The following is a 27,207-nucleotide window of genomic DNA, read 5'->3' as shown; positions in this document are numbered from 1 at the left end:
AAGAACGTGATATTTAATAAATAAAGTTAACAGACAAAATGTTAAAAAAATGGCCCTTTGGATGTATTTTAAAATCTGAAACCTTTCAGATTTTTTTTATTTAAATTTATTAGAAAAATAATTGTTAGCATTTTGAATTGTTTTTATAATTTTCAGGGTAAAAACTGTTCTCGCTGTTTTTACAATGAGCATTGTTCTGGCTGTGAAATAGCTCGTGTTGGGGAAATTAGACTGCATCCTGGTGATAGCATAGCTGTCAGATATGTAGACCTTCCTCCTGAAGTCTTAGCATCAGCTTCATTTGTGGCAGAACATAAATCAATGCAGCAAGCTCGCCATAAAGCTGAACTAGATATTTATGATTGTTTAGAGTATTTTAGTGAAAGGTAAGTTTTGTTTTGTAGTATGTGGAAAATTACCACATAACTGCATTCTGAATTAGGTCTTTTTTCATATTTAAAAAATAGCCTTTATTTTTTTCTTTAGATGAATCATATATCCTTAAAAATAGAAATTATTGCATTTAACTAATGGCAAATATGTGTTAGATATTGTGTAGAGGCAATCTAGTGGGAAAAAAATGCATGACTGGTTTTTCAGATATTTATATTTTTTTAAATAATGCAAAAATTGTCATGTGACATTAATTTATGACAGAGTGTTATCATGCCAGAATTTTAGCTGGTATTTAATATTGCTATTTTAAAAGGCTTATTTTAAATGTAATATAAAAAAGCTTGAAAGCTCAAGCAACTGGAATATTTTAAAACTTTAGACCCCCTTTTTTCAAAATAAATAAATAAATGAATAAGTAAAGGCAAATGAGACACTTATAAAGCCAGCCTAAAGCATGTGAAGGGCTATGACTCTAAATAAATAAAATCTGTCTCCTAATAATGTGATTTAGTACCATTATTGGATAAGCATGACATCACAATACAATCATAATATCTTAATCTTGTCTTTTTATGCAAACCTGATTTATTTTTGATAATGCATTTTAGATTTTGTAAAGAAGGCTATAAATCAACTGCTCTTTATATATTTTCCCTCACATTTAAAAATGTTATTAAAATTTTAGACCTGCCCTAAATAGAAAGCATGCAGTAGAATATTTAAAAAATTACAGTATCCTGGCATCAAGAAAAGTGTGTGTTAATGGGCACTACATACAACTTTATTTAAAAACATATTAACAACTGCAATATAGCATGGAAAAGTATGACAAGTGATCTAAGTTTTTTTTTTTATATGCTGTTAGACTAAATAAAAAGCAAGTTCTTTCAAACATTTTTTACTGTTGAAGGTATTTCATATTAGATAAAATGTTTTACTTTCATATGTAAGCTGTATGAAAATACATTGGTTTTTATGTCTAAAATGCGCCACTTCCCCTCCAAATTATTATAATATTAAGTACAGACTTTTGATATTCAAGCTGATAATAAATAACTGATTTTATAATTTTAGAATGGAAATTTCTTCTTCCGTTCATTTCGCTTTTCTACTGTGAAACTGCATTTTTTATGCTCTCAGTTATCCAGAATTTCCATGTGTCTGGTATTTGGCATTTTCCAAAAATTTCCTTATAATCGAGGTTTTACTGTATGTTCTTGGTTTTTATAGTTTTTAACCTTTTTGAAATTTTTAATATTAAGCTATCAAGGTGTTAGATCAAGACTTGAAATTTTCAAATTGTAATTGTCGCTCCCACAGTCAAACTGCTGTCTTTTTATGGCATTATAGGAGAATAGTACTTATATTCTTTTTTGGTATTGTGAACTACAGATGCAGGTAGAAATGTGAGCAGGTTTCTAGAGTTTTACCATACAGGTATGTTCCTGCCACAGTTTTGAGAGAGATCACCTTGGCAGTGGGGGATCCGAGATTCTACACCTCCTTGAGGGGATTTTTCAGTGAGCATCATGGATCCTTACCACATTTAATTTCACTTTAAGGAGTAGTATGAAAATGCTGTTTTGCAAGGAAAAAATTCAGTGTCTTGTGTCTGAAGGAAAGATTCGCAATAAAAATGATAAGCTTTGGCTCTAGGTGTTTTTCCTAGAATAACATGTAATTGAATTTCATTACAGTAAATGCCAAATTATTAAAGGCACAGAGATAGAAATGTTGTTATGAAATGTCCAGGCGCGGTAAGACAGCTTTTCCGCAAAGCAGTTTTAGGGTTGCCACGTTTTGCGAGAAATCGCCCATTTGGCGACAAAATTGGCGATATGCCATGGACGGATAGAGAACCTTCTGGAACGAATTCTTACTGGTTTAGCCCAGAATGTTCTCAAACACCAGCCAAAAGCTATATAAACCCTGCTGGTATGTGGAGTCGAGTTAGTTATGAGTTAATGTCTCATCTACGAGGGTAAGTTGAAAAATAAGTTTCCCCTGTCGACTGTGGTCAGAGTTGTGTATGAAAGTCAAAAAATAGAATGAGACATTAAAGATATGACATACCTTTATTTTATTATTCTCGTACGAGTACGTTGAGACATTTGTCATATTGCTTGATAAGCTTCAAAAAGTCCTCCAAGAAAAATTCACGCTTTGCATATGGAAGAAGCATTGAACGGCTATGGGCGAAAGGTGACGCAGCAGGAAAATGCGCAAGTCACCGATACACCATTGGGTAGAGGTTGCTGCAAATCAAGCAGATGGCACTGTTGCAGTGCCTGCGCAAAGCGGAGACCAGCCTCTCATTTGAGCCCCGGTAGCTATGGAGAGAAGGTGCGTTTTGAATTCGTGGTCAAAGGAGGAAGTGAGAGCAGTTATCCGCTATGAATGGGCACGTGGAGTATCAGGAACAGAAATTCATAACCGCCTCGTGGAAGTCTATGGACCAGGTGTGATGTCGAAGCAAATGGTGCGGAGATGGTGTCGCACATTCAGGGATGGACGTCAGCAAGTGGAGGACGTAACGAAAGCTGGACGGACGCGCCCGGCCACTACAGATGCAAATGTCAGGAAGGTGGATGACATGATTAGAGCGAACCGACGTATCACCATCGATGAAGTAGCAGAAGAACTTGGAATCTCACATGAGCAAGCTCAAAACATCATCCACGACATTTTTCGATACAGAAAAGTGTCAGCACAATGGGTGCCCCGACAATTGACCTCGACACACAAGGAACAACGCATGGGGGTCAGCCTGGAACATCTTGTGCGTTACCATGAAGATGGCAATGACTTTCTGTTTTGGATTGTGACCGGGGATGAAACGGGGGTCCACCATTTCACCCCAGAATCGAAGGCCGCATCTATGGAGTGGAAACATCCGTCATCACCTGTCCGAAAGAAGTTCAAGACAACTCCCTCTGCAGGTAAAGTGCTCCTCACAGTTTTCTGGGATGCCCAAGGAGTTTTGTTGCTGGACTTTTTGGAGGTTGGAACCATCAATGCTACGCGCTATTGTGACACCCTGTCGAAATTGAAAGAGGTGATTCGGAAAAAGCGGCCTAGCCTTCTCACATCTGGCGTTCTGCTGTTGGATGACAATGCCAGACCACATTCGGCGACGGCAACGCAAAACCATATTGCAACTCTTGGTTGGGAGCGCCTATACCATCCGCCATACAGTCCTGATCTTGCACCAAGCGACTTTCATCTGTTTCCGGCTTTGAAGAAAAATCTCGGGGGAAGGCACTTTGGAAGCAATACTGAAGTGAAACAAGCCGTTCAATGCTTCTTCCATATGCAAAGCCTTGATTTTTTCCTGGAGGGCTTTTTGAAGCTTATCAAGCGATATGACAAATGTCTCAATGTACTTGGTACCTATGTGGAAAAATAAAGGTATGTCATATCTTTAATGTCTCATTCTATTTTTTGACTTTCATACACAACTCTGACCACAGTCGACAGGGGAAACTTATTTTATCGAGTATGTGCCTCGTCTAGCGAGCTGATAGTCAGTCATTGAGCGAGTGTTTCGAAGTCTAGCACCCATTTGGTAATCGAGTGCATCGATGAGTCTCTTAGTGTATCGTGGTTAGTGCATCGTCGAGAGAGTGTGTTAAGCTCCGGGAACGACTGAATTGAAGAGTCAGGAGCCGTGCTCTGCATGTCGACGAGTGCATCGCGAGTTGTAGCATGGAGAGTCTCGAGAGTACATGGAATTGCGAGAACGACCAAGCAGAGTCAGGAGCTGTATTCTGGTGCTTTGCAGTGAATCTGTTTCCACCGTGATAGCTTGATAACCTGAAAGGTGTGTCGCTGATCGTGTCAGCGTGTTTATAACAGTTCGACGACTGTGAACGAGATTTTGGAGTTGTCCTGATGAATACCGGCCAATAAAGTGTGTTTCGATACTTCATCAAGCATCGTCGTTATTCACTCCAAATCCATACAAACCCCATACAAATGTGAAGGAAGAAAATAAAGTAACAACTGGTGTCAGAAAAAAAAAAAAAATAACACAATACTTTATACTGACTCAGAAGCTCCAACACATATTCATTCTTTCAGGTCTCTTAGGCCATTTGATTTGGCAAAGAATTACAAAGGGTTGCACAGCCTAACAGAAGTACAAAAATATGTTTAAGGCCATTTGCAGAATTTAATATTTATTGTTAATCAAAATATAGGTATCAAGAAAATAATTGAAATGTCATATATAATATTGCTAATCAAAAAAATAATAAAAAATGACTGCCAGGTTGGCTTCAGAGATATAAATTATTCAGTAGGCATGAATTCAGCCATGAACTTTGATAAAAGTTTGTGTTTGAGATTAGTGCTAAGCTAAAAGGCGGCTACAGAGGCAACAAACTGTTGATGAAATAGATTTAAGCTAGTTAATGATTGTATTTCTTCAAAATGGAGGTGTTATATTTCATGTCAAACTGGAATTGACATTCGAGATCTTTCACATACCTCATAATGAAAAAGTACGTATTGTGCATGAGTAAAGTAAGGCACTACTTCCACTGTCTAATTCTTTTTACCTTTTTGAAAAGAAAAAAAAAATCTTTAAGAAAAAATGGCTGTTTTTCCAGAGGACCAGCTATTAGATCATTTCAAATATTGGACTGTGCAATGTATTATGACTTCGCCTTCAAAAGAATATTTCAAGTATAATGTGTTCAATCACTGTAGAACAGCATTTCTCAAACAATATTCCGAGAAAAATTATAAAACTGGGGTTAACTGATTTGAAAACTGATTCCAGCATAAAACAAAAATTTAAAAAACTGCCATTAAACCAGTTTTAGATACGTTTTTCAGAAGAACATCCGAAATTAATAAAATGAGCTGCTTCATATTTTACGTCCTTTTGCAACAGCATATTTGTATAAGGCAGATTTTTGATATTTCACTATGACAAAATCAAATAGAAAATAAATATATATATATATATACTGGTGGACAAAATTAAGAGGGGGAACACATTTTCCCAAATATCTCGAGAAAGACTGGATGGAAATAAATGAAATTAGTTGCCATTATAGTTTATTGTATGATTGGGCAGTGAAAATATGGCTAGTATGGTGGCCTCTGATAGACAGACAGCATGCACAACGAGTAGACATTGTGTTAGCAAGAGAGTTTAGTAGTTCTCTGTGGAAGTCGCACCCATTCCTCCACCAGAGTAGTTTTTAACCCCTGAATGGTTCTGGATGGGGGTTGTCTTATTCAAATAGTCCTTCGAAGAACGTCCCAAACATGTTCAATAGGTTAAGGTCCAGAGATTTTGCTGGCCAATCCATTTGATGAATATCTTTGCTTTCCAGATAGTCATCAACCATGTGCATCCTATGTGGTCATGTATTATCGTCCATAAAAATTAATTCAGTGCCAACAGCATTCCTGAAAAGTCGCACATAGGGCTGTAGGATCTCCTACCTATACCTCTGGGCATTAATGGAACTAGTGTCAAACATGTGAAGCAGTGTACGATCATTTTGCATAATCCCTACCCAGACCATCACTCCTCCACCACCATATTGGTTCCTTTCTATGATGTTCCTGGAATGGTATCGGGTCCCAGGTTCCCTCCATATCAATAATTGCCAAGAATCAAGTTGTAGACTGAATCTGATCTCATCTGAGAAGAGAGCATTAGCCCGTTGAAGATGTGTCCAGTGTTGGTGTTGTATGCACCATTGTAAATGTTCTCTTTTGTGGAAGAGAGTGACTGGGATGCAAATAGCAGGCTTTCTGGCAACTGCCTTCCTTGAAGCTGATGTCCCTTGTGGCAGTAGCGAGGTCATGAGACAGTTGTGTGGTTGTAGACATCCTCTGGTGCTTGGCTGAAAGCACCAAATACCGATCGTCATGGCTATCGAGCAACCTTGTCCTGGTCTTCTAGACACTGGCCTGCTGTTTTTAAACCGATTCCACAAATTATAGATGTCACTTCGTGCTACATCCAGTTCTCTTGCAACTTAAGCATGCTAGTGCCCTGCCTTGAGCTTACCCTACCCACGATTCACCGTATCATTCCTTCGTCTAAGCCATGATGTGTACTCATTTCACCTAAAAAACAGCAGAATACAAGATTATTCAAGGAAGACGATAAAAATCACTTCCGTGTTGCAGAGCAGAATAAGCTGAGCAGCTGGATGCGGACTTTTATACCTCCTGCTGGCGTAGCAACGCCCATAGGAGTAAGTAAACTCAGCTCAGTGACATTATATGGCAACCAGCTGTCTAGGTTTTGTGTAGTATTTTAGGAAAAATGTGGGGAAATGTTTTCCATCTCTTAATTTTGTCCACCTGTGTAGAATAGAATATGTATATGACAAATATGGAAACCAACTTGTGTTGCATCTAATAGATATGATTTAAAAATTGGAATAAATGTATATTTATCTAATATATCCATGTTAACATTTATTAAATCTGAAAATCCAAATTTGCTCTACTGTTTCTTAAAACTTTTAGAGCTTACAAAGTGTTCCATGTTTAGAAAAGTTTGAGAAACACTCCTGTAGAAGGTAAGTAAGGTCAAACAGCAAATAAATTAGCCAATAAATTTGTAGTTATGATTCAATAATTAATTTCTTTTTAATTGTGTTCAAAGATATTGTAATTTATCTTTATCTATATATGTTGAATTATTTTTTATATATTTTTGGTTAAGATCATAGATTTTACAGTTTAGTACTGTGCATACGAAATGCAGGAAATTACCTCTGTTATATGGATCTGTAAACATATGTATATTCTTTCATTGTTTAGAGAAAGTTTAGATGAGGATAGTCCATGGTTTTGTCCAGTATGCCGACGTAATCAACAAGCTACCAAGTCACTTTCTGTTTGGAAGTTTCCTGAAGTATTAATAATATGTCTGAAACGGTAAATTATATATATGTATATTTTAATGTATTTTTTATGATATTCATTAACTTTCTTTTAGTTTTATAAAAACAATTAATGAAAAAGGTATTTATTGCATTATTTCCCTTATGTAAAAAATATGGCAAATAAAAATATTTTTTCTAATTTTAATATATAAATTAATATATGTATGATGATCAAAAAACCTATTTTTTAGTTTTTAAAATTTAAATAAGGAATAAGCCCAAATTCATTGATGCCTGATGAATTTTTAAATGTGATCATATATGCCTAAAAAGGGATTTTTGTTGTTATTAATTTTTAAATGAAACACATTTTTTTTAATTCTTGGTATAATTTTATATAATTCATACAATAATTTTTAATTACTGTAGCTTTTTAAATATTTTAATTATTTTATGTGTTAAAAGATCAAAAATACATTGCATTTTTTAGAAATCATAATCACCTGAATGACCAGAAAATTTTTAAATCTGTGTTTTCTTCATTCTGACAAAAACCATGTTCCAAACATGTACTGCATAATGGACTTTCACATGGACCAGTACAGATGTGGTCATATCTGGACTGAAAATGACTATGAAATGAACCATCCTGCATTTTTTTAGATTTATCCCCATTATGATTACTTTCTATATCCAACTAAAATTGACTTTCAAAGTTCCCCTGCCCATTGTCATTAAGGATTACTTTGTTTTGTAGAACTGTACTAAAAAATGCTTTTAAAAGGCTTTTCTTTCATTATCGGATTGTGCCACTGCGTGCATATAAGCTTGAAGATTGGATTTCAAGTATAGTAATCCCGACTTATGTGAGTTGGTGATCTTAAAACTCGAATGTGCGTCGAATGCCTAATCTGAAAACAGCTGGCAGGGAAGAAATTTTTTAACAAAGGGAAAATTAAAATATTTTACATAAATTTTAAATTTCTCTTAATAAATTTCTATCAAAGCACTCATAAACAATCATAATAATATCCATAGAAAAAAATTTAATTTATTTTTTATCTGAAATCTGAAGGTTGGTACAATGGGTACTGCTTAATAAAAATCACTGTTTCATAAATTCAGGTGCTTATAAAAATCAAAACCTAAGGAAAGAATTAAAATGAATACAGTATCATTATAAAATCAATGCTACAGTGTATAAATATCAAATCGCTTTTAAAATTGTAAAGTCAGAACTGTAAATTTATGTTTCAAGTTTAGTGATTTTGTTCAAAGTTTATTCATTTTAACACATGGAGGGGCAACTGCTAGAATTTTCATATCTGGAATTGTCAAAACCTCCAAGTTGTGTTTTAAAGTCAGCGATATCATTCAAGGTCAAATCAGTTTAACACATGGAGCTGCAAATGCTAGAATTTCTAGACCAATCATGGTGGTCGTAGGTCACAAGAGGTTTGTTAGAGCTCTCTCAAACTGAAAAAAGAGGAAACATTTAAAAAAAAGAAACAAAAAAAAAAAAAAAAGAAAGAAAAAGAAAGAAAAAAATAAAAATAAAAAAAGAGAGAGAGATGTAAAAGAGAATCTGGAAAAAAAATTTGTCTTTTTTTGCTCACGCATTTCATTCAATTCATTGTCTGCATCATGCCTTTATTCTTTGGTCATGCCTTAAAATGTCCAAACACAAGCACTTAAGCCTAAAAAAAAATAAAGAAAAATTGTGAAGCAGTATGATGCTTTACTAAAATGCAGGCAATGTGAATTCAGAATTTCACAATCTGCATTATGTATGTTGTTGAAAAGAAGGAAGGCAATTTTGGATGAAATGATGCAAGTGCAGATGTCTCGCAGAAGCAAAAGGGAAAGTTTGCTGATATAGAAACTGGTCTCTTGAAGTGTTTTCGATATATCAGGAACATGAATGCCACGCTGTTACAAGAAACCCTGTATCAAAAGGCAAAAGAATTTATCAAAATGCTGCGAGAGGAGTTTGTTCCTTCCATTGGATGTCTCACAAGATAGAGAGACAGAAACAATATCATTTTCAGAAAATTACAGGGAGAGAAACATGATGCAGACCCTAATGAAGCTGATAATTGGATAGAAAAGAATTTAGCTGCACTTTCACAAGAAACGAACTGCATCGAATTTTTAATACGGATGAGACTGGTCTTTGTTAGAGCCCTACCCCACTCTTTAATGTTTAAGAATGAGTCAACTGACTGTAAAAAAAAAAAAAAAGAAAAAAGAAAAAAAAAAAAGAAACAATATGTTACTGTGTTATTAACATGTAATATGGACGGAACAGTTATAAAGACTCCATTAGTCATCAGTGCAAGCAAAAACACTCATTGCATTTGCCTGTGACTTATTACAACAATAAAAATGTTTGGATGACAAGTAATATTTTAATGATTTTCTTATGAAATGGGATAATGAACTTTAACAAGAAAAAATGGCACGCTAGATAGCACTGCCCATTCAACTAATCTCTTGTTGAAGAACATAAATTCAATTTTTCTTCTGCCATTCTTCACACATTAGATCAGGGTGTTATAAATGCATTTAAGAGTCAGTATGGGAAATAAGTGCTTCAAATTGTTATTAATGAAATTCATACAACTAACTTAGATTGTTCTTCTAAGTATATTGTTAAATCAATTTCTTAGGTGTCATGCATGTTATTTTAAATGCATGAAATAACTTCGCCAATGATTTCAAATTGTTTTAAAAAATGTCGGCTTCCATCCAAAGCAACTTTCTGAAAACTCTCAAGATGTATTAGGTGATGATAAACAAATGCATGATAAGACCCTACTCAAATATTTGGGAATAGATGAAAATATCGAGACTTGCTACCAAAAGAGTGATCCAGAGATCATCGAAGTTGTCTGAGAAAACAAAGGAATTAGTGATTTGTCACCCATGGAAAAAAAAAAAAATTTTTTTTTTCTTTTTTTTTTTATGTGTGTGTGTGTGGGGGGGGCTTACATATTAAACATCTTATCAGAAAAGACTATTAATCTCAGTAACAAGGCTGTATGCAAGGGGAGAGAGAGGTTCAGGTTCACACATTTAATTTATCAAACTTTATTGCAGCACCGCACATAAAACTCAAACACTTCATACAATTAAATAAGGTCAGAATGGACGTAATCATATTAAGCAGTACCTACTGTACCTGCAAGCAATTTTTTTTCCCCTTTACACTTGGTAATTCGAACATATTGAAAGCTAAATATTACAGTTTTAAGCTTACAAATAATTCTGAGGTTCCATTCAAGTCATTCTGCCATGTTTAATTAATCATTTAGTAACTTACCTTAATTTAAACCAAGCATAAACAAATTACTAAAACTGTTTCTGTTTTCAGAGAAAACTCCTTCATGACGACAACTTAGTCTGTGTTTCATTTATTAAATTTTTCTCTGACACAAAAATAAAAATACATATGTTTGTGTGTAAATAATGATAAACTTCTTTATTCCGTTCTACAGCTGGGCACTTTATGGTGTTTTGATTATGATAAAATTCGTGGCCTTTGAGAGAAATTATTTTCATCACACATCGTGGATGTTTATCGTTCAGTCAAGTTTTTTTCTTAATAATTTTCAACTTCCAAACAAAGCTATTATTCTGTGTGAAGAAATTTGTAATTGAGTGTACATATTTATTGACAAGGTCAAGGAAAGATTAATAAAATCTTCAGTTAAGATTTATATCACATTGTAAATTAATTAGCTCCATTTATAGATTTTCTAGTTCATTACTTTTAATGGTAATAAAAAGGTAAACCCGATCTTCAAATAATAAAAAATTTTGAAATGATTTAACTTCACATTTGCAATAAATACATAATTGAAATATAGTCATGGGCTGCATAAATATCCTTTGAGAACTGCCAATTTGAGACCACTGATTAAGTAATGCATTTCATAAACCTCTGTGTAACTTGAATTTTGCATTGCTTAAGTGATGGTATGAAAAATATGTAAAAAGAATATAAAAACAAACTGAATTAATACTTTTCAAATAAAAAAAATAATGTGGCTAGCATAAGACCTCCTGCCAATTTTTTGTCGTCCAGTGTATTTGTAAATAAAATCTTGCTTATAAACTATATAGCTGAGTGTTAATTATAAAAAAACACTCATTTTTTATTATTCTTTCTCCAACACAATGGACTAGGCTAACTATAAGTCCTCATGTACACATCCGTTCTCTTTGATTTGAAGATATCACATCTTCTGGTCATTGGATTTATAAATCAGTGACTGAACAATCGCAAAGTTTTTAAAAGGAGCATATCTTTACAATTCCTTGTAGACTGGTAAATGTTGCCGTACCTTTCTTTTTTGGTCTTTTCTCAGTTTATGATATCTATGTTCAGTTTTCTTAATAAGATAGCCAACTTGTTTATTCGTCATTTTAGCTTTATGTATTTAAGATAACTTTCTTCTTTACGTCACATAAAAATCAATGACAAAAGCGCAAAATCTTTAAAATCAGGATATCTTCAGAATTCCCAATAGATTGCTAGTTGTTGCCGTGCAATTTTTTTTAATAACATTGATAACATTTGGTGGTAGCATCATTTTATTTGAAAAGTAATTCAAACAAAACTGAACCAAATACAAAATTGAGAGTTGAAATATTAATTGCTTCATAGCAAGAGCTTATCTTCATTATAAGCTTATTCTCATTGCATATAATTCCAAGAATATGTTTAATGCTAAAAAATGCAATATTTTGTTTACATACGTATTTAAAGTATGAAATTTCAGAAGTGTTGTGCAATCTTACAACATATTTTTTATGAAAGTCTGTTTAGAGCTTCAAGTAAAATTCTTTTCCGGTGTATCAGTTTTAGACAAAATCAAATATGTTTATCCCTATGATATAAAAGTCTTAAATGCTAAAATTGAAAAGTTTTGGATTATATTTTAATATAATTTTCATTAAAAGCTGTTATGGGCTTCAAGTAAAATACCAGTTTATGTTGCCCATTAACCCTCTGAGCGGCACAGGATTTTAGATCCATCATGAAGATCGGTATTTAAACATTTATTAATTGAGTTTATGTAATTACTTATTTTAGGTTGTATTTTCATAAACTTACATTCCTTAAGATGACATTTACATTATTAAAGGCAGTAAGAAAGCAAAATATCTTAACTTTTAAGCTAATATATGCTGAGTAGCAAAACTTCTGATGATTGGATAAAGCCGGTCATAACACTCAGAGGCCTTCATGTAAAGTACTGTCCATTTTTACCCCAAATGTAATAAACTCTTTATATGAATAATGTACCTTTTTGTAAGCTTTAGATTAGATAGTAGTTCTTAACCATCTTTTGCCGCTTGTACTCCCCTTTTACAACTGTTTGATGATCATCCCCCCTCCTCTAACCAAATTCAAAAAATAATATGCATTTATTTAAATTTAGATTATTTTTAATGTGCTTTATAAATTAAACAAGAAAAAATAGGCAAAGTGTTGTTTAAATGTGAAATTTTGAATAAAAGTAGTTTTTTTAATTCATAGAATAAACAATTACCACTAAAAACTACTTAATGGGTAAATAAGAGGCTGATCTAATTCCTATCCCTGGTATAAGAGTTAGCATGGGCAAAAAAATTTTCACATACAGATGAGACATCATCATAAAAATGTATTGGGGGGACTATAATTCATGCTTATTTCTCTAAAACCTCATTGTCAGGTTTTTGGACTGATAACATTATCTCCCTTATTTATGTATATAGGTTGGCTGGAGGTAAAAAGTGTTGTGATAGCTAATTTTTATCTGCAATAAGGGAATTGACAGAGAGGTGGATGTATTGACATATAGGTTGGCTGGAGGTAAAAAGTGTTGTGATAGCTAATTTTTGTCTGCAATGAGGGAGTTGACGTAGAGGCAGATGATTGTGAAGAGAAAGGCTGTTCTCCTCCAACTTCTGACCCTCAATGTTAAAGGCTAAAAGTATTTGGAGTTGCCGATTTTTTATTTTGATGTTGTGACTCGCCTTTCACAAACATGTTTAGAGTAGATTGTCTGGTCACATAGTTTTTGTCACCGTAAATGTCTTGTAGCTAGACTTATTGGAATGGATATGTCTGCTGATTTTCTCTCAAACCACTTGTTTTTCAGTTCCATTTATTTTAATTTTATTTGTCCATGTCTTTTAGTTTAAAAGCCTCGACTAATCCCTTTGTTAAAAATTTCTAAAGTCTGAAGTTGGTGGTTCAATCAGCATAGTAAGCTATTCACCTTTACTCAAAGAAACTTATTAAAGTTACTCTTATTCTCTTTCAGCTTTAATTACTCAACCAATTGCACATGGGCCTACCAGCAGCCGAGCGGAAAAGACGCTGAACACTGGTAGTTCAGTCCGAGGTTCGAATCCCGCGAACGGGCTGGCTGCATGGGCGTTTTCGTGGTCTTCCCCATGTGTAACGTGTATACGAGCCAGTTTCCCTTAGAAAGTCCTCCACGAAGGCATCCCTCCCCTTAGGCAGATAGCCCTCGTGTGCTTTGCCATAATTAAATAATTCAATCCAATCCAATCCTACCAATTGCACACAAATTCCCTTACTGTTATATTTTTTGTGTGAATGCACTCACCATATTGGTCGTTGTCTGCTTTCCCTCCTTTAAATAGTTTTGTGCCATTTCTGCATAGAGCATATACTTCTGTGCATTTGATTTTATGTGATGCCTTTCCTATGTTTCTGTTAGGGCGTTAATAATTATTATAGTGCTGTCTGCATTATCCTGTTTTGCTTTATATACTTTATTATATAATGCAGTTACTGTTTTGATATATTTTATGTGGCTATTTGGTTTATAAAAAAAAAAAGAGTTTTCTATTTTTATCCATTATGGAATCAAATGATACAAGCCTTTCAAATCTTAATTATAATTATTAATGTGTCCAATAATATTTCCTTTGAGATAAATATATATTTTATAAGATGGTGAATTTGATGGTGTCCATGACACTTAGCCAACAAGGACACTTAGCTAACAGGACATTTAACGAACAAGGACACTTAGTAGACAAAACATTTAGCCGACACAGAGAATTAGCCGTCAGGACATTTAGCTATGGGACACTTAACTGTCAAGACATTTAGTCAACCAGAGTGATGTTTAGCTGACATGTACCCAATAATTACTTAAACTTACTATCAATTGCAAAATTTCTCGACTTCTTCATAAGTTCACTATTTAAGTCATTTTTACCCACCTATCATTAGAATTCCTCTACCGATTCTTAAAAATGATTCTGAGGGTGTAAATTGCATTTCAGGAAAGAAAAAAAAAAAAAAGTAGTTCTAGTGTGGCTAGAAATTGGGCAAATCACTCTACTTCCTGACAGGGAAAGGAAATTTCATTAGTGGGAGGAGCGAAATGACTTTGTATGGGAATGAATGTAGTATGCAGTGTTGAGCAAAGTAGTAATGAAATGTGAAAGTATGAGAAATCTGAAGGCATTGGGAAGAGCGAGACTCATTGTCAGCTTAATGTCCTGTCGGCTAAGTGCCCGTGTTGGTTAACTGTCCTTGTGAGCTAAGTGTCCATGTGGGCTAAATGTCCTGTTGGCTAAGTGTCTGAGACCAAATTTGTTGACAATAATAATGAAGTTGTATTTTCAACTGTACGGTATGACACAAAATTTGACCTGCTTATAATATTTCTAATTTAAAAATATTAGAAGTCAGTTTATTTTGCATTAAACTGCGTATAGGAAAGATAAAATTAGACTTCAGATTTTTACATGTCTTTTTTATGTGTAATTCCCCCCCCCCTTTAGAACTAGTAGCATAATTCCTATAGAAAGTTAATTAGTTTTCTTGTTAAAGCAACCATCATACTCAGTCTGTAAGTGTAAAAATGTCAGCAAAGGCTTATTTAGAGACTAATTTAAAGGGGAAACCCCCATACACACATTAAAAAAAAAAACAAGGTCCTTTTGCTGACAAACTGTTGTTCCTATTTCTTTTTTTTTTTTTTTTTTTTTTTTTTTTATAATTGCATTCTTTAGTTAGTACAAAGTTTGTTATGCTATTTAATTATTGTGCAGTGTAATGAATAGCTAAATGATGTAACATCTAAACATTTTTGAAAATATCTTTCCTGTGTGAACTTTAAAATAATCCAGAAGAAAATTGGTTGAAGCTAGATGTGCCAGTTAGGAAAATAAAAGCTGTATATGTAAATTAAATTTTTTCCAATATATTTTATCCATAGCTATGAGTTCTTATGGCCTGCTGTTTCTAATTTCTTCTAGATACACAGTAATTAGTTATTGCTTAGCAGTCATAAAAGTACTGAAATCCGACTAATCTAGACTCATGCAGAAAGCTTCCAAAAACTACAGAGTTGCCAGTCCACAGCAGTTTTTTTACAGTATTCCAGTGATTTTTAAATTGAGTTGTTTAATTCTTTCAAGATGTTACCCTGAGAGATCATACTGTAATTTGGGATTAAAAATCATAAAATCCTGTAATTATTAAATGAACTATAATTTGACTAATTAGCTAACAGAAATTGGAATTTTGAGAGTTTTTTTTTTTTTTTAACTAATGCAGGGTAGTCATAAAGAAACTTTCCCAACATCCGTTCTGGTTGACCAATTGAGATAAGATTGCAAATATATTTATTTGGTTGTATGCGCTCAAGATTCTGTGAATGTCAACACAGGGGTGTTCATGGTTACAATTATAGTTACTAAAACTCGAAAATGTCAGATGGCAATGGCAACTTTTACTAGTCGCAAAATGTTCAGTGCATGCCAAAGTCCTAAACAGCGTTGGAAAAGCAGCGATATGTCCAAAAATGGACATCTTATGCATACACAGAAAAAGAGTTCTGAAAACTGGCCAGTGAAACACGATCTGGGCACATGCAGAAAATTTGCATATGACAGAGGCAAGATACCAATCACAGAATGGCAATCGCCAGATATTCAGCGTAGGAAACCAATAAAATACCAGGCGAGTATGTGAAGTTGTCATTTAATAACTCGCACATGGTGGGAAAATGATTCTTCCTGGAAAAGTTTGTAGTAAATTGATAAAACTCTATTATCAATTTGGGATGAATGCTGCAGAAGTCTTGCATGTGCCTGCATCTCAGTGACGTGCCCCATTTGCTCCACAAGCTGTGCATGATTTAGTGCATGAATTCAAAGATACAGAAGTGCATCACACAGTAACTGCAGGAAACACGGTGCATGTGTTGGATATTCCGAAGACTACGGTCCTTAAGCTACTGCACCTGTTCTCCGCATGTTTCCCTACAAGTACCCCAGCACGTCTTGATGTTGTGGTTGGGGGACCCACAAATACTTCTGGACTTTGCAAATTAATATTTGATATGATATAATGCTGATAACGACTGGCCACTTCACATACTATGGACAGACAATGTACATTTCAACTTAAATGGCAACATTAACACCAAGAATTATGTGCACTGGACAGAGACAAATCCTCACACTGTGACACCAGTACCATTATTTGATGCCAAAGTGACCAAAGCCACATTTGTTCTCGGCCCATTCTTCTTTGAGGAAGCGACGCCAATAGGCTGTGAAACATGCTCTGTAGCAGGTTCTCTGTATACAGCCTTGCTGCAAAATTTTGTACTATCGGAATTTTGTAGGCGCAATGCACTCAATGATATCATTCAAATGTAAGATGGTGCACCTCCACATATAGCGAGGTTTGTTAAAAGGGAACAGCACTTTGGTGATCGCATCATCTCATGCCATTATCCTTTTCTGTGGCCTCTGCGATCTGCCACTCTGATGCCTATGTATTTCTGGTTTTGGGGATATCTCAAATCTAGAGTTTACCTATGCAGTCCACAAGCTTTATTGGATTTATGGACTCTATATGGCATGAGATTGCAAACATCCCTCATGTCTTGTTGCATTCAGCGGTAATGTCCACTGTCCCCGCATGCAATGTATACTTGCCTGTGAGGGCACCCGTGTAGAAAATGTTTGATATAATAAATGTATTTTTTGTCCGATATGTGTTTTCATCAGTGATCGGTGTCATGTCTCTGTCATATGCAAATGTTCTGCATGCGCCCAGATCGTGTTTCGTTGTCCGGTTTTCAGAACTCTTTTGTGTATGCACAACGCGTCTCTTTTTGAACATATTGGTGTTGTTCCAATGCTGTTTAGGACTTTCGCATGTTTTGAATATTTTGCGACTGGAAAGAGTTGGTGTTGCCATCTGACATTTTCGAGCTTCTGTAACTATAACCATAACCATTAATGCCCCTGCGTTGCCATTCACAAAATCTCGAGCACATACCTCCGAATAACTATATTTGCAGTCTCATCTCGATTGGTTAACCGGAACAGACACTAGAAGTGCAGATGTTGGCAAAGTTTCTTTACGACCATCCTGTATTTAGTAAAGGAGAATTCTCAAAATTTTCACTACAGAATATATTTGAATTTTGTTAGTAATATATTTTTTACCGATAAGAAAAAAATCATAATGTTGCTCATTATTTTACAGTAGTATTATTATCCATTTATTTCAGCTTTGTCTTTCATAATTTTGTGAGTATGAAGGTAGAAGATAAAGTGTCGTATCCATTAGAAGGCTTAAATTTGTCTTCATTTTCATCTGGGCCATTTTCTGGAGAACTTGTTTATGATTTGCAAGCTTGTGTTTGCCACTTTGGGGGTAAGATTTTTAGTACAATTCGTAATTTTTTTAACTCAACATTTCAAAAGCCAAATATGCACAAGTCATTAAATTTATCTCCAAAAATCTGACAAGTCTTCTTATTAGATTAATGTATTAGCAAGTTGTCTTTAACCAAGAACTAAGGTAGGCATCAAATATGACCAATAAGCATTATTATCATTTATGTAAATGTTTGTGTTTTACTATTTGTACTTTTTTATATAATAACATTTTATATTATTTGTTTTTATTTATTAAGGCATTTTTATGGTAATTTTATATTTATTTACTGTGTGTTTTGTATAAACACTACTTTATTATCATATTTTTGCATTTGAAAGTGCTTAAATGATTTATAATATTTGTAACTTTGAAAAGTTGGAACTATGAAAAGAATTAAATGAGAATCAGATATGTTTAATATTGTTCACTTTCTTTGGTGATAAATTTTTGCCCCCAAATCAGTGACATTTGGCAATTTCTAATAAACTTGGTTTCATTTGGTAAACTTTGAAAAATCATATCTTTGAGATACTAAGAACAATTTTTTCTAGAAAGTTTTTCTACAGCTATTTTTCTTAAATACTGAAAATTACTGCTTGAAGCTGCAATAAATGTTCTACTTTTCTTCTTCATTTTTTCAGCTATTTATTCAGAAAATCTTAATGTATTCATAACAGTATGGGTCTCCCTGTTGCAATTGTTCAACATTATTCCATAGGCTTTATTATAAAATGGTCTTAACATTTAACATAAGTTAAAACCCATGGACCAGGTGATCAATATGCTCTGAATAAATCGTCTCTTTTAAAGTTGTGTTACGTTAGCTACACAGTATCTACCAGAAGACCTTTCTTCTGGAAGATTCAGCGAAATTACCACCGTAGTTGCCATGGTGTCTGCTAGAACTCCTGGTCCTAGATAACCCACACAAATATTTAAAATTATTCCTAAAACTTTTAGGGCTTTCAGAAAGATAGTGGACAACTCTGTGTGCAATATCATATGCAAGAACAGTGTGTAAATATTTTCTGAGATAAAGCTTCTGAAGTTCCTTTCCCTCCCCCCCCCACACACAGCAAGATGAAACTTCTTTATTTTGGATATCTTTGATCTAGACTGTCTTACCTACATCATAATTTTTATTAAAAGTTTTTTTATTATAGTATATCTTCTGTCCATGTCCTTACTAGTGTATAATGTAATATATATACATTTATATATAAGTGCATACACATTTTATGTTGTTATATATTATAGAATAATGTTTATAAGTGAATTAGAGAAATTTATATTGACTAGAAATTAATTATATAAAATATCCATATTTTTAACAGTAATGCTTCTCTTTCAGTAAATTTTAGTTGTAAACTACAAGAAATAGCTTGTGATAACCTTATTATATTTATTTATTTTAAATATTAGGTGTTAGTGCTGGTCATTATACCTCCTATTCCAAGCATGCTATGTCCAATGAATGGTATTACTATAATGATGAAAATGTGAAAAAAGAATCTCCAAATACTGAGGAATGTGTCAGTGAATATATTCTTTTTTATCAAAAGAGGTAGCAAAAACTTTTTACTTTTATATTTAAACCAATTACTTTGTTCTGTTTAATAAATATGAAGAAAAAATATTAAATTGCTTGGGAACACTTTTATTAATTTCTAATTTACAATGCTTCTTTATGTGGAAGTTTACAGTGAACCCTCTTATGAGGACGATGGGTTTGGAAAACTACCAGCATTTTTAACATAAACAAATATCACCAGTAGTCTAAAGGAAATCACTTCACATAAGATTAAAAGTGTGTGGAGTTTTTTTTATAGTCGTCTAAGGAAGTTTCACTGTATTTTTAAACCTGCAATTTTTGTGATATGCTTTATTTTAGCAAAAAGTATATAATAAGTTTTTATTGATGTTAGAGATGCCTTCATGGAAGTATTTTTATCATTCACATCATCTCGCTAGTATTACCTTGTACAAGCCATAAGATTTTTATGTATATTTCATGAAGCTTCACATATAGCCAGTAATTTTATCTTTCCAGTTAAACTAATTAAGAATTTACATTATTAAATTCACTTTAAATTTAAGTATTTTAATAATATATCTGATAGACATAATTCATTTCAAAATTAATTTTATTACTGATATCTCATTAATAGTTTTTAAAAATTTGCTGTAGTATTATAATTTATTATTGTTGTTTCTAGTGTCACGTAATATTGTTATATGCATACAGGTTTGTAATGGATTGACTGCACACAGAACCGATGAAAGCTTAATAAAATTATTTTCCCCAAAAGAAATACCTTACAGTTTAACCCTGGAGGGGTTTACTAACATTTTTATCATCAGTATTGTTATTATAATTTTTATTACCAGAGGAGTTAAATTTAGAAAGGTTAGGGAATTTTGAATAACCCCTAAAGTTGGCTGTATGGCCAGTTTCAAGGCATTTGACTTCCGTTTAAGTCTTTTGGTTGTTTGGTCTTTAGATGTTCTGTGCGGTCCTGCACATTTTATGCATCACAGTTTTAATTTGCAGTTTTCAGAATGGTGGGGGAATTGTTAGCAGTTATGACACTGCACAACACCCCCACTCACTTTATTCAATTATTTCAACGTAGAATAATGAGAAATAAGTCAGATCATAACTTTCCTCAACACCTGGAGTGTTCTCAATTTGTACTTGAAAAGGAGGCATAGGTGTGCACGATTTAAGCCAGTGCATTTGTGAAACTTTTCTAACCTTAAATCCCAGATTTTTCTAGTTAGTTTTTCTATATTTTCAGGTGAACAATATATTTGTAGACTTCTGACTACCACTTTAATTGGCTTATCATGCTTTTTCAGTAACAGGTAATAATCCACCTGTGGTGCATCTAAGTTAGTGTGTTATTCCCCTATGAGCATCTGTAGTTTTAGGGAAGATTTTCAGGAATCCTCCTGAGACTTCACCTGCAAGGTTTAAATTTGTCTCGCTCTTTTTTTTTTTTTTTTTTTTTTTTTGAGAAAGTCTAAATATTTTATATCTGGTTTAGCCATAATAGGCTTTTGGTTCAGATTTTACTATCTGAAATTTCTGTTTGTTTTTACGACTGCCATTTTGAGTGTGAATTAGCATTTTGGAGGAATATTTTTGGCACTTCACTGATAAACATGGTTATCTTTTGAATGCATAAATAAGACTGTGGATTATAATTTGTTCCTATTTTTAATATAAAAATTGGTGGGATACTCGAGTTTCTGAGTATTCTCAGAATATTCAGTTTCTGAGTTTCTCGAGTTTCTGGTATCTTGAAATGTATAGATGATTAAGTAAAAACATTCAAAGAAACTCAAGCTGTGGAGAGAAAAATATTTGTTCCTCAATCCCAATTATCTCTTGTAATTTGTGTTTTTTCAGCAAAAATAGACTCAGTTATGCTTCCCTAGCCACACTACTCAACTGACTTTCCTTCTGTGGATTTTTTTCTTTTTCCAAAAGTGAAATTAAGCTTCAAAGGATTTGAATTCAATACCATCAGGGAAGGGGGGAAAGCAAGCAAAGATTATCCAAAGAGAAACATATTCCAAAGAGAAACTTGTCATGATTACTACTTGAATTGGAAATGACTCTAGAAGTAATACATCATTTGAAAAGAAGAGTATTTGAAAGTGACAAACTCTAATAATGCATTAGTCTAAATAAATAAAGAGCTCAGAAACATTTTGAACAGACCTCATATATAAAGACACTAATGTAATTGTATTCATATTTACGAGCATATTTAGTAAAGAATGTTATTGTGCATGAATTTGAAGCAAAGTTATTTCACAATTTTCTTTTTTTGCTTTTTCTTTCAGATAGCCTTTCAGAAGCCTCATCTTTCATAGCCTGTCAAGCAATAAGCTAAATTTATACATGAAATGTGTAATTTCAGGACACAGTACAGTTTTAATTTTTGCCATGCTCACAAGAAATAAACAATATTTTCGATAGCTGTCAGATATATCACTGAGCTAAAAACTGGAAGTAACTCTCTAGCATTTTAAGTAGCTCACTTCTTTTTGTCTTTAAGTGTTTTATCAGATCAGTATTATATTTGATATAACTGGATGTGATATTTAAATGTGTTCATGTTTTCAAAGAAAGTCAGTGAACTGAAAATCATTATATCTGACAGAATGTAAAATAAAATTGCCAGTTATTAATTCATGTGTACAGATTTTAAACAGGAAAAATTAAGAAATGTTTAAGCATTTATTTGAAGAAAAAATTAGTGCTGGTTGAAGTTTTGAGGTTAATTTTTGTGACTTGTCTTTCCCCATTCTTTTAGATCATTAAAAAAATTTCTAATATTGTGTTTTGTTTATTAGCAAAATTTTAATTATGCTATAACAAAATATATTGATGTTATTTAATTTAATGTCTGTAGGTTTTTTTTATAAACAGTAAAATGTATGTCAGCTGGGTGCTTCTTTCACAATGCACTTGTCACACAGGAAAGAGTTTTGTTCAGATTTTATTATTTCCAGACATTGTAATAGTGACATTTTAAATTTATTTTCTAACATGTTATTTAAATTATGCATATTCATTAAATTATATTTATTTTATTGTGAATTTTTTATAAGTTATAGGACAGTACGTATAGCATTGTGTACACCAAAGAGCCTTGTGATTACATTAGGACCACTTGCTTAATAATATATAGGACTTCTTCCAGCCTGTAAAATAGCTACCACTATACCTTTATAGTATTGGATTCAGTGGGCTGACAACAAGTATCATTTAATATTTGGTACTGTAACTTCAACAGCATATTCTGGCATTCCCTTACATTTTGAGATGATACTTATGTAGCGAAAATCAGGTCCTTAGTTGAGAAATTCAGGTCTGGTGAATTTAACTGCTGTAAATGTCAAATGAAATTCATGTTTCTTGAACTCCTCCTTGATAATGCTGATAGCACTGTAGGTCATATTGTCTAGCTGGTAATGGTCATTAGTACAATCTGTTATTTTAAAAAGGCATTTGAAGGCCATTTTCTGCTTTCAGGCTTATTTTCTAACCATGATAAAGACAGCTGCAATAGTTGATTGAATCTCCTAATCTCCATCACCGCAACTTCATACACACTTCATTTCCTATTGGCTTCTGAAAACACACAAATAAGAAAATTAAATGTGTGTGTGTAAAATTAAATGTGGCTCCTGAAAACACACAAATAAGTGCTGCACAGTGATGGCACCATTACAATCATAAATGAAGGAGGGTCAGAAAGTCCTTGAAGCAGCCATTTTAAAGCAACAGAATATTGCTGGGAACACAGCTGCCATGAATAGGTAATTTGGTCCACTGTGAGGTTCACATATTTGACAACTCTTAGAAATATTTCTACTGGTGTAATCCTAAAGTTTCTCATTAAAAACAGCATCATACCAACTTTGGCCAAGGATGCCATTTTGTAATATGGGAATCGATGTATATCCATTAGGTTGCTTGTGTGACAGCATTAAATGCAATTTATTGTCCTGAAACCACTTCTGGCAGAATGGCTCAGTGCTGTAAGTAATGATCATTACCAGCTAGGAATGTATTTAATGTGAATATGTGAGCTTTGTTCATAGTGAGGTTCAGATGGCTGATGACTGTCAAGAATTACTGCTGTGGGATAATGGTCGGTAATTTTCTCTGGGATCATTACCCACAGCATCATATCTCCATTGCTAGCCTGTAACAGACTAACATTATATCCAAATGCCATTAATGATAAATATTCAGCCATCTCTGTAATACTCCAGGAATGTGATTTCAGTAGATTAGCTTATTTTTTTTAAGTATGCAGAATCCGTTGTCAATGATATTATGCCTATTTAATGCATTTTCATTTAAGAAATGCAATTAACATTGGGACCTGATAGGGTCTGTGGCTATGCAGGGTCATGCACATGAGATTTTGATAAACTTTGTATGATGAAACAGTTCTTTATCCATCACTTTTGTAACTGTAAGTGATTTTTCGAACCACAGCTCTGTAATCATTATGAACAATACTCAATAGTTATTGCTGTCATCATAGAATTATTATTTGTTATGCAACTGAAGAATGGCTTATCATTTGCCTGTTATTGCATTGGTTTTAATAAACAACTTCCAACAGCACATCAGCTGTTCCTTAGCAGAGATACTGATTTCAAGGCACCATGCTATCAAAATTTTTTTAATTTTGAAATTTCTAACTTCTAGGTCACAAATTTCAGGCAGGATACATAAGCAGTTTTTACCTTTCTGGCAATAGATATATTATTAAAACAAGGCTAGTTTGGGGTTTTTATATTATTGACAGATACTGAATTTAATGAATTTCATTCTAAAATCAAAATTTATTTACCAGCATTACTATTTCCTAAATTTGCTAATAAATATACCAAATAAAGTTATCTAAAATGACATTTGGGCACTGTGCAATAATATTCTTCCATAACAGGTATGACTGTTTTTTTCTTATACTTATTTCTGTAGGCTCTTTGGTGTATATATTCATTCAGAATTCACATAGCTTCATTTTGTAAAGATCAACAGTGAATGGGCAGATGAACTTCTTGAAACTTATGTTTCTTATTGAATGTGGAATTCATACATTAATTATGTTGCCAAAGTGATTTTTGTTCTCTGCTGAGCATGTGTTGATGCAGTGCTTCATGTTTGTGATAATTTAATATTAAGTGTAGCATCATCAATGTCCATGATCTCATCGATTATAAGTCTTCAAGTGTCTGCAGCTTATTGCAAAAAAAAAATTTTTTTTTTTTTTTTTTTTTTTTTTTTTTTTTAAGAAAATGTCACAAAAAGAAGTCTGACCTGACTAGTTGGGGTAATTAGAGTGTCCACAGATTCTTCAAAAGTTTGCAGTTACAAAAAAATCTGTTCTTGATATAAAGATCAAATTATGCTTTCTTGCTGTAAAATCTCAGCTGTTTTTGCATCATTTGCTAGCTGTATATTCTGTGAAAATCCCCATGCCAGGTTACCAAATGTAAGAGTATACATGATATAAGTATCTCCATGAAGTACATGTTCTGAAACATTGTTATATTTATCACTGTTGTAGCCTGTAATTTTTTTATCCTGTTGATAAGAACCAGTGAATAGAAGAATTTGCTTTTCAGGGATATTTGCGTACTTTACAGCTATTAAGAATATTTTTGTTGGTATAAATGTGCCTTATAATTTCCCTCGCAAATTTCACTTACAGCACCAACTCCAACTTTGGTCTGTATCAGTCCAATGTGTCATAGCCTCAGGTTATAATAGACAGATATGTGCCAGGTCATCTATACAGCACTATGACATGAATGATATTCATCATCATATTTTTGAAACCATTTATTTATGTTCCTAGACTGCAGTTCTCTGGTTGCTGTGAACATGGATAACTCATTGCTGGCCTTTGTCATCAGTGAGCAGAGGTTGAGCTCATTGCTGAATCTTGCATCATTTCTTATATGTATTTTTACAAGTGGCAGTCTTTTTTTTTTTTTTTTTTTTTTTTTTTTTTAATTCTGTAGTGTAGACAAAAGTAATTGTAGAATGTGGGACTGTTGCGGTGATATTTTAAATTCGCTTGGCAGAATTTGATGAGAATAAAAAAATGTTTTACAATTGTATAATTTCCAAGAATCGGAATTGCCATTTTAACAAACCCCAGTATCTTTTTGTGAGATTTTAAGAGAATTTTTATTAGTAAGTCATGAATACTCTTACACTTGGAGAAAAATGTTATTGAATGAGATAGGAAACATCAATATTTTGACACTGCACTGAAAACCAAAAATATGCAGCAATGCTTCAGTATGTGCTCTCCAGTAATATGAAGCTTACTTAATGTATATCACGTATTGCTATGTATTTAACAAGACTTCCAAAAATTTCTGTTCGCCTATTGTTGATCAATATTTGGAACCTCCTAATTTGTTTCTGTATGAATTTTCATGCATAATCATAATTTATCTCGCTGAATTAGCAACTCTGCATTCAATGTTGAATTTTTTTCTTTACATTTAATTTATATTTGTGCCATAGCATGAATTAATATGAGATAACTGTACTGTAATTATTTAATAATTTGAGTTAAAGGGGAAAAAAGGGTGTCTTTTTTTATGTTATAATTTATTGTCAATAACATACTGTTTCCAGTAATTGGTACTTGAAACTTTGTAATAAATGGTTTTTTACTCGATGCATTGTTGTTGTTGTTTTTGTGTGTTTTAAACAAATGATAGTAATTTGGATTATCTTTTAGAAATGTTAGCAAACTGTAATAAGAATTTTCACAGTTTTTGGTATGTATGTTTCATGCAATCCTTAATTTGATAAAAAGTCTTTTTTATTATTATTATTTCTAGATCTCAGGGCTATTCATCTGTAAGGTTAAAAGTATTGAAATTGAAACTCGGGTGTATAAATTTTAAATGATAATGACAAAATTATCAGGTTTAACCTTTTTGCGACGGCGCACCTTTGTTTAAGACACTCGTGTGGGACAGAAAGGAATCAAAGGCAGTCACCGTACAAGACGGAGGTTTTGCATCGCTAAGCCTAATTTTATAAAAAAAAATGTTTCGCTTCTAGCATCGTAATTTTTGGTATCATTTTAGATTATTACTTGAGCTCTTATATATGTTAAAATTAGCACTTAATAACGTTTTTTTCTTTATTTTACATGAAAATATACTTAAAAAATTGCTTACCTTGTAAAATAATTTTTGGAAGCGCTATTCAAGTTAGGCCAAAGTTTTAATTGATAAAAATGCATCAATAAAGTTTAAAATTAATAAAACAGACAAAGACTATTTACAGTAAAAAGTAACAAAATTTAAAATGAAGACTGAGTGTGGTAAATCTCGAAGCACAAAGAAGTATCACTTCTAACTCTTAGAAAAAGTATCACTTCTTTCTAACTCTTTAGAAAATGAATCATCACCCTCATGTGCGTTAATAAATGGTTCATTGACCATGCGAGGATATTCTTCCTCTAAAAAATGGTGCCTTCCTGCCATAATAGACTGGAGGTGAGGTTTTCCGAAACAAAAAGAGAAGAAACGGAAATATATCTGAAGGCAATGCAAAACGTCACAGTACTCCACATACTAACCCTAAAAGACCGTGCATAGTAAAGGAAAAAATAGAATAAAAAAAGGAATTGGATATAAATCAGACATGCGAATGTTTTCATTAGC

General features: G+C 33.1%; 1 protein-coding gene across 1 annotated transcript; it reads left to right on the top strand.

Moving 5' to 3' along the window:
* On the top strand, positions 1-26,207 carry LOC146995923 (ubiquitin carboxyl-terminal hydrolase 4-like). The gene is made up of 5 exons (XM_085822267.1): positions 1-386; positions 7,192-7,308; positions 17,825-17,970; positions 19,399-19,540; positions 21,829-26,207. The coding sequence occupies exons 1-5, from the start codon at positions 322-324 to the stop codon at positions 21,830-21,832; spliced, it is 474 nt and encodes a 157-aa protein (XP_085678393.1). The 5' UTR covers positions 1-321; the 3' UTR covers positions 21,833-26,207.
* The last annotated feature ends 1,000 nt before the right edge of the window (positions 26,208-27,207 follow it).

This window comes from Stegodyphus dumicola, chromosome 8 (genome assembly GCF_044657685.1).
Source record: "Stegodyphus dumicola isolate Sdum_Otavi_A_Nest chromosome 8, ASM4465768v1".
NCBI lineage: Eukaryota > Metazoa > Arthropoda > Arachnida > Araneae > Eresidae > Stegodyphus > Stegodyphus dumicola.
This window is presented reverse-complemented; position numbering and strand designations above follow the sequence as displayed.

Excerpts from the sequence above, each read along its gene's own strand:
- LOC146995923 (XM_085822267.1), top strand. The coding sequence starts at position 322 with ATGCAGCAAGCTCGCCATAAAGCTGAACTAGATATTTATGATTGTTTA. Across the intron at positions 7,309-17,824 it reads TTAATAATATGTCTGAAACG|CTTTGTCTTTCATAATTTTG; the intron begins GTAAATTATATA and ends CATTTATTTCAG. Across the intron at positions 17,971-19,398 it reads TTGTGTTTGCCACTTTGGGG|GTGTTAGTGCTGGTCATTAT; the intron begins GTAAGATTTTTA and ends TTTAAATATTAG.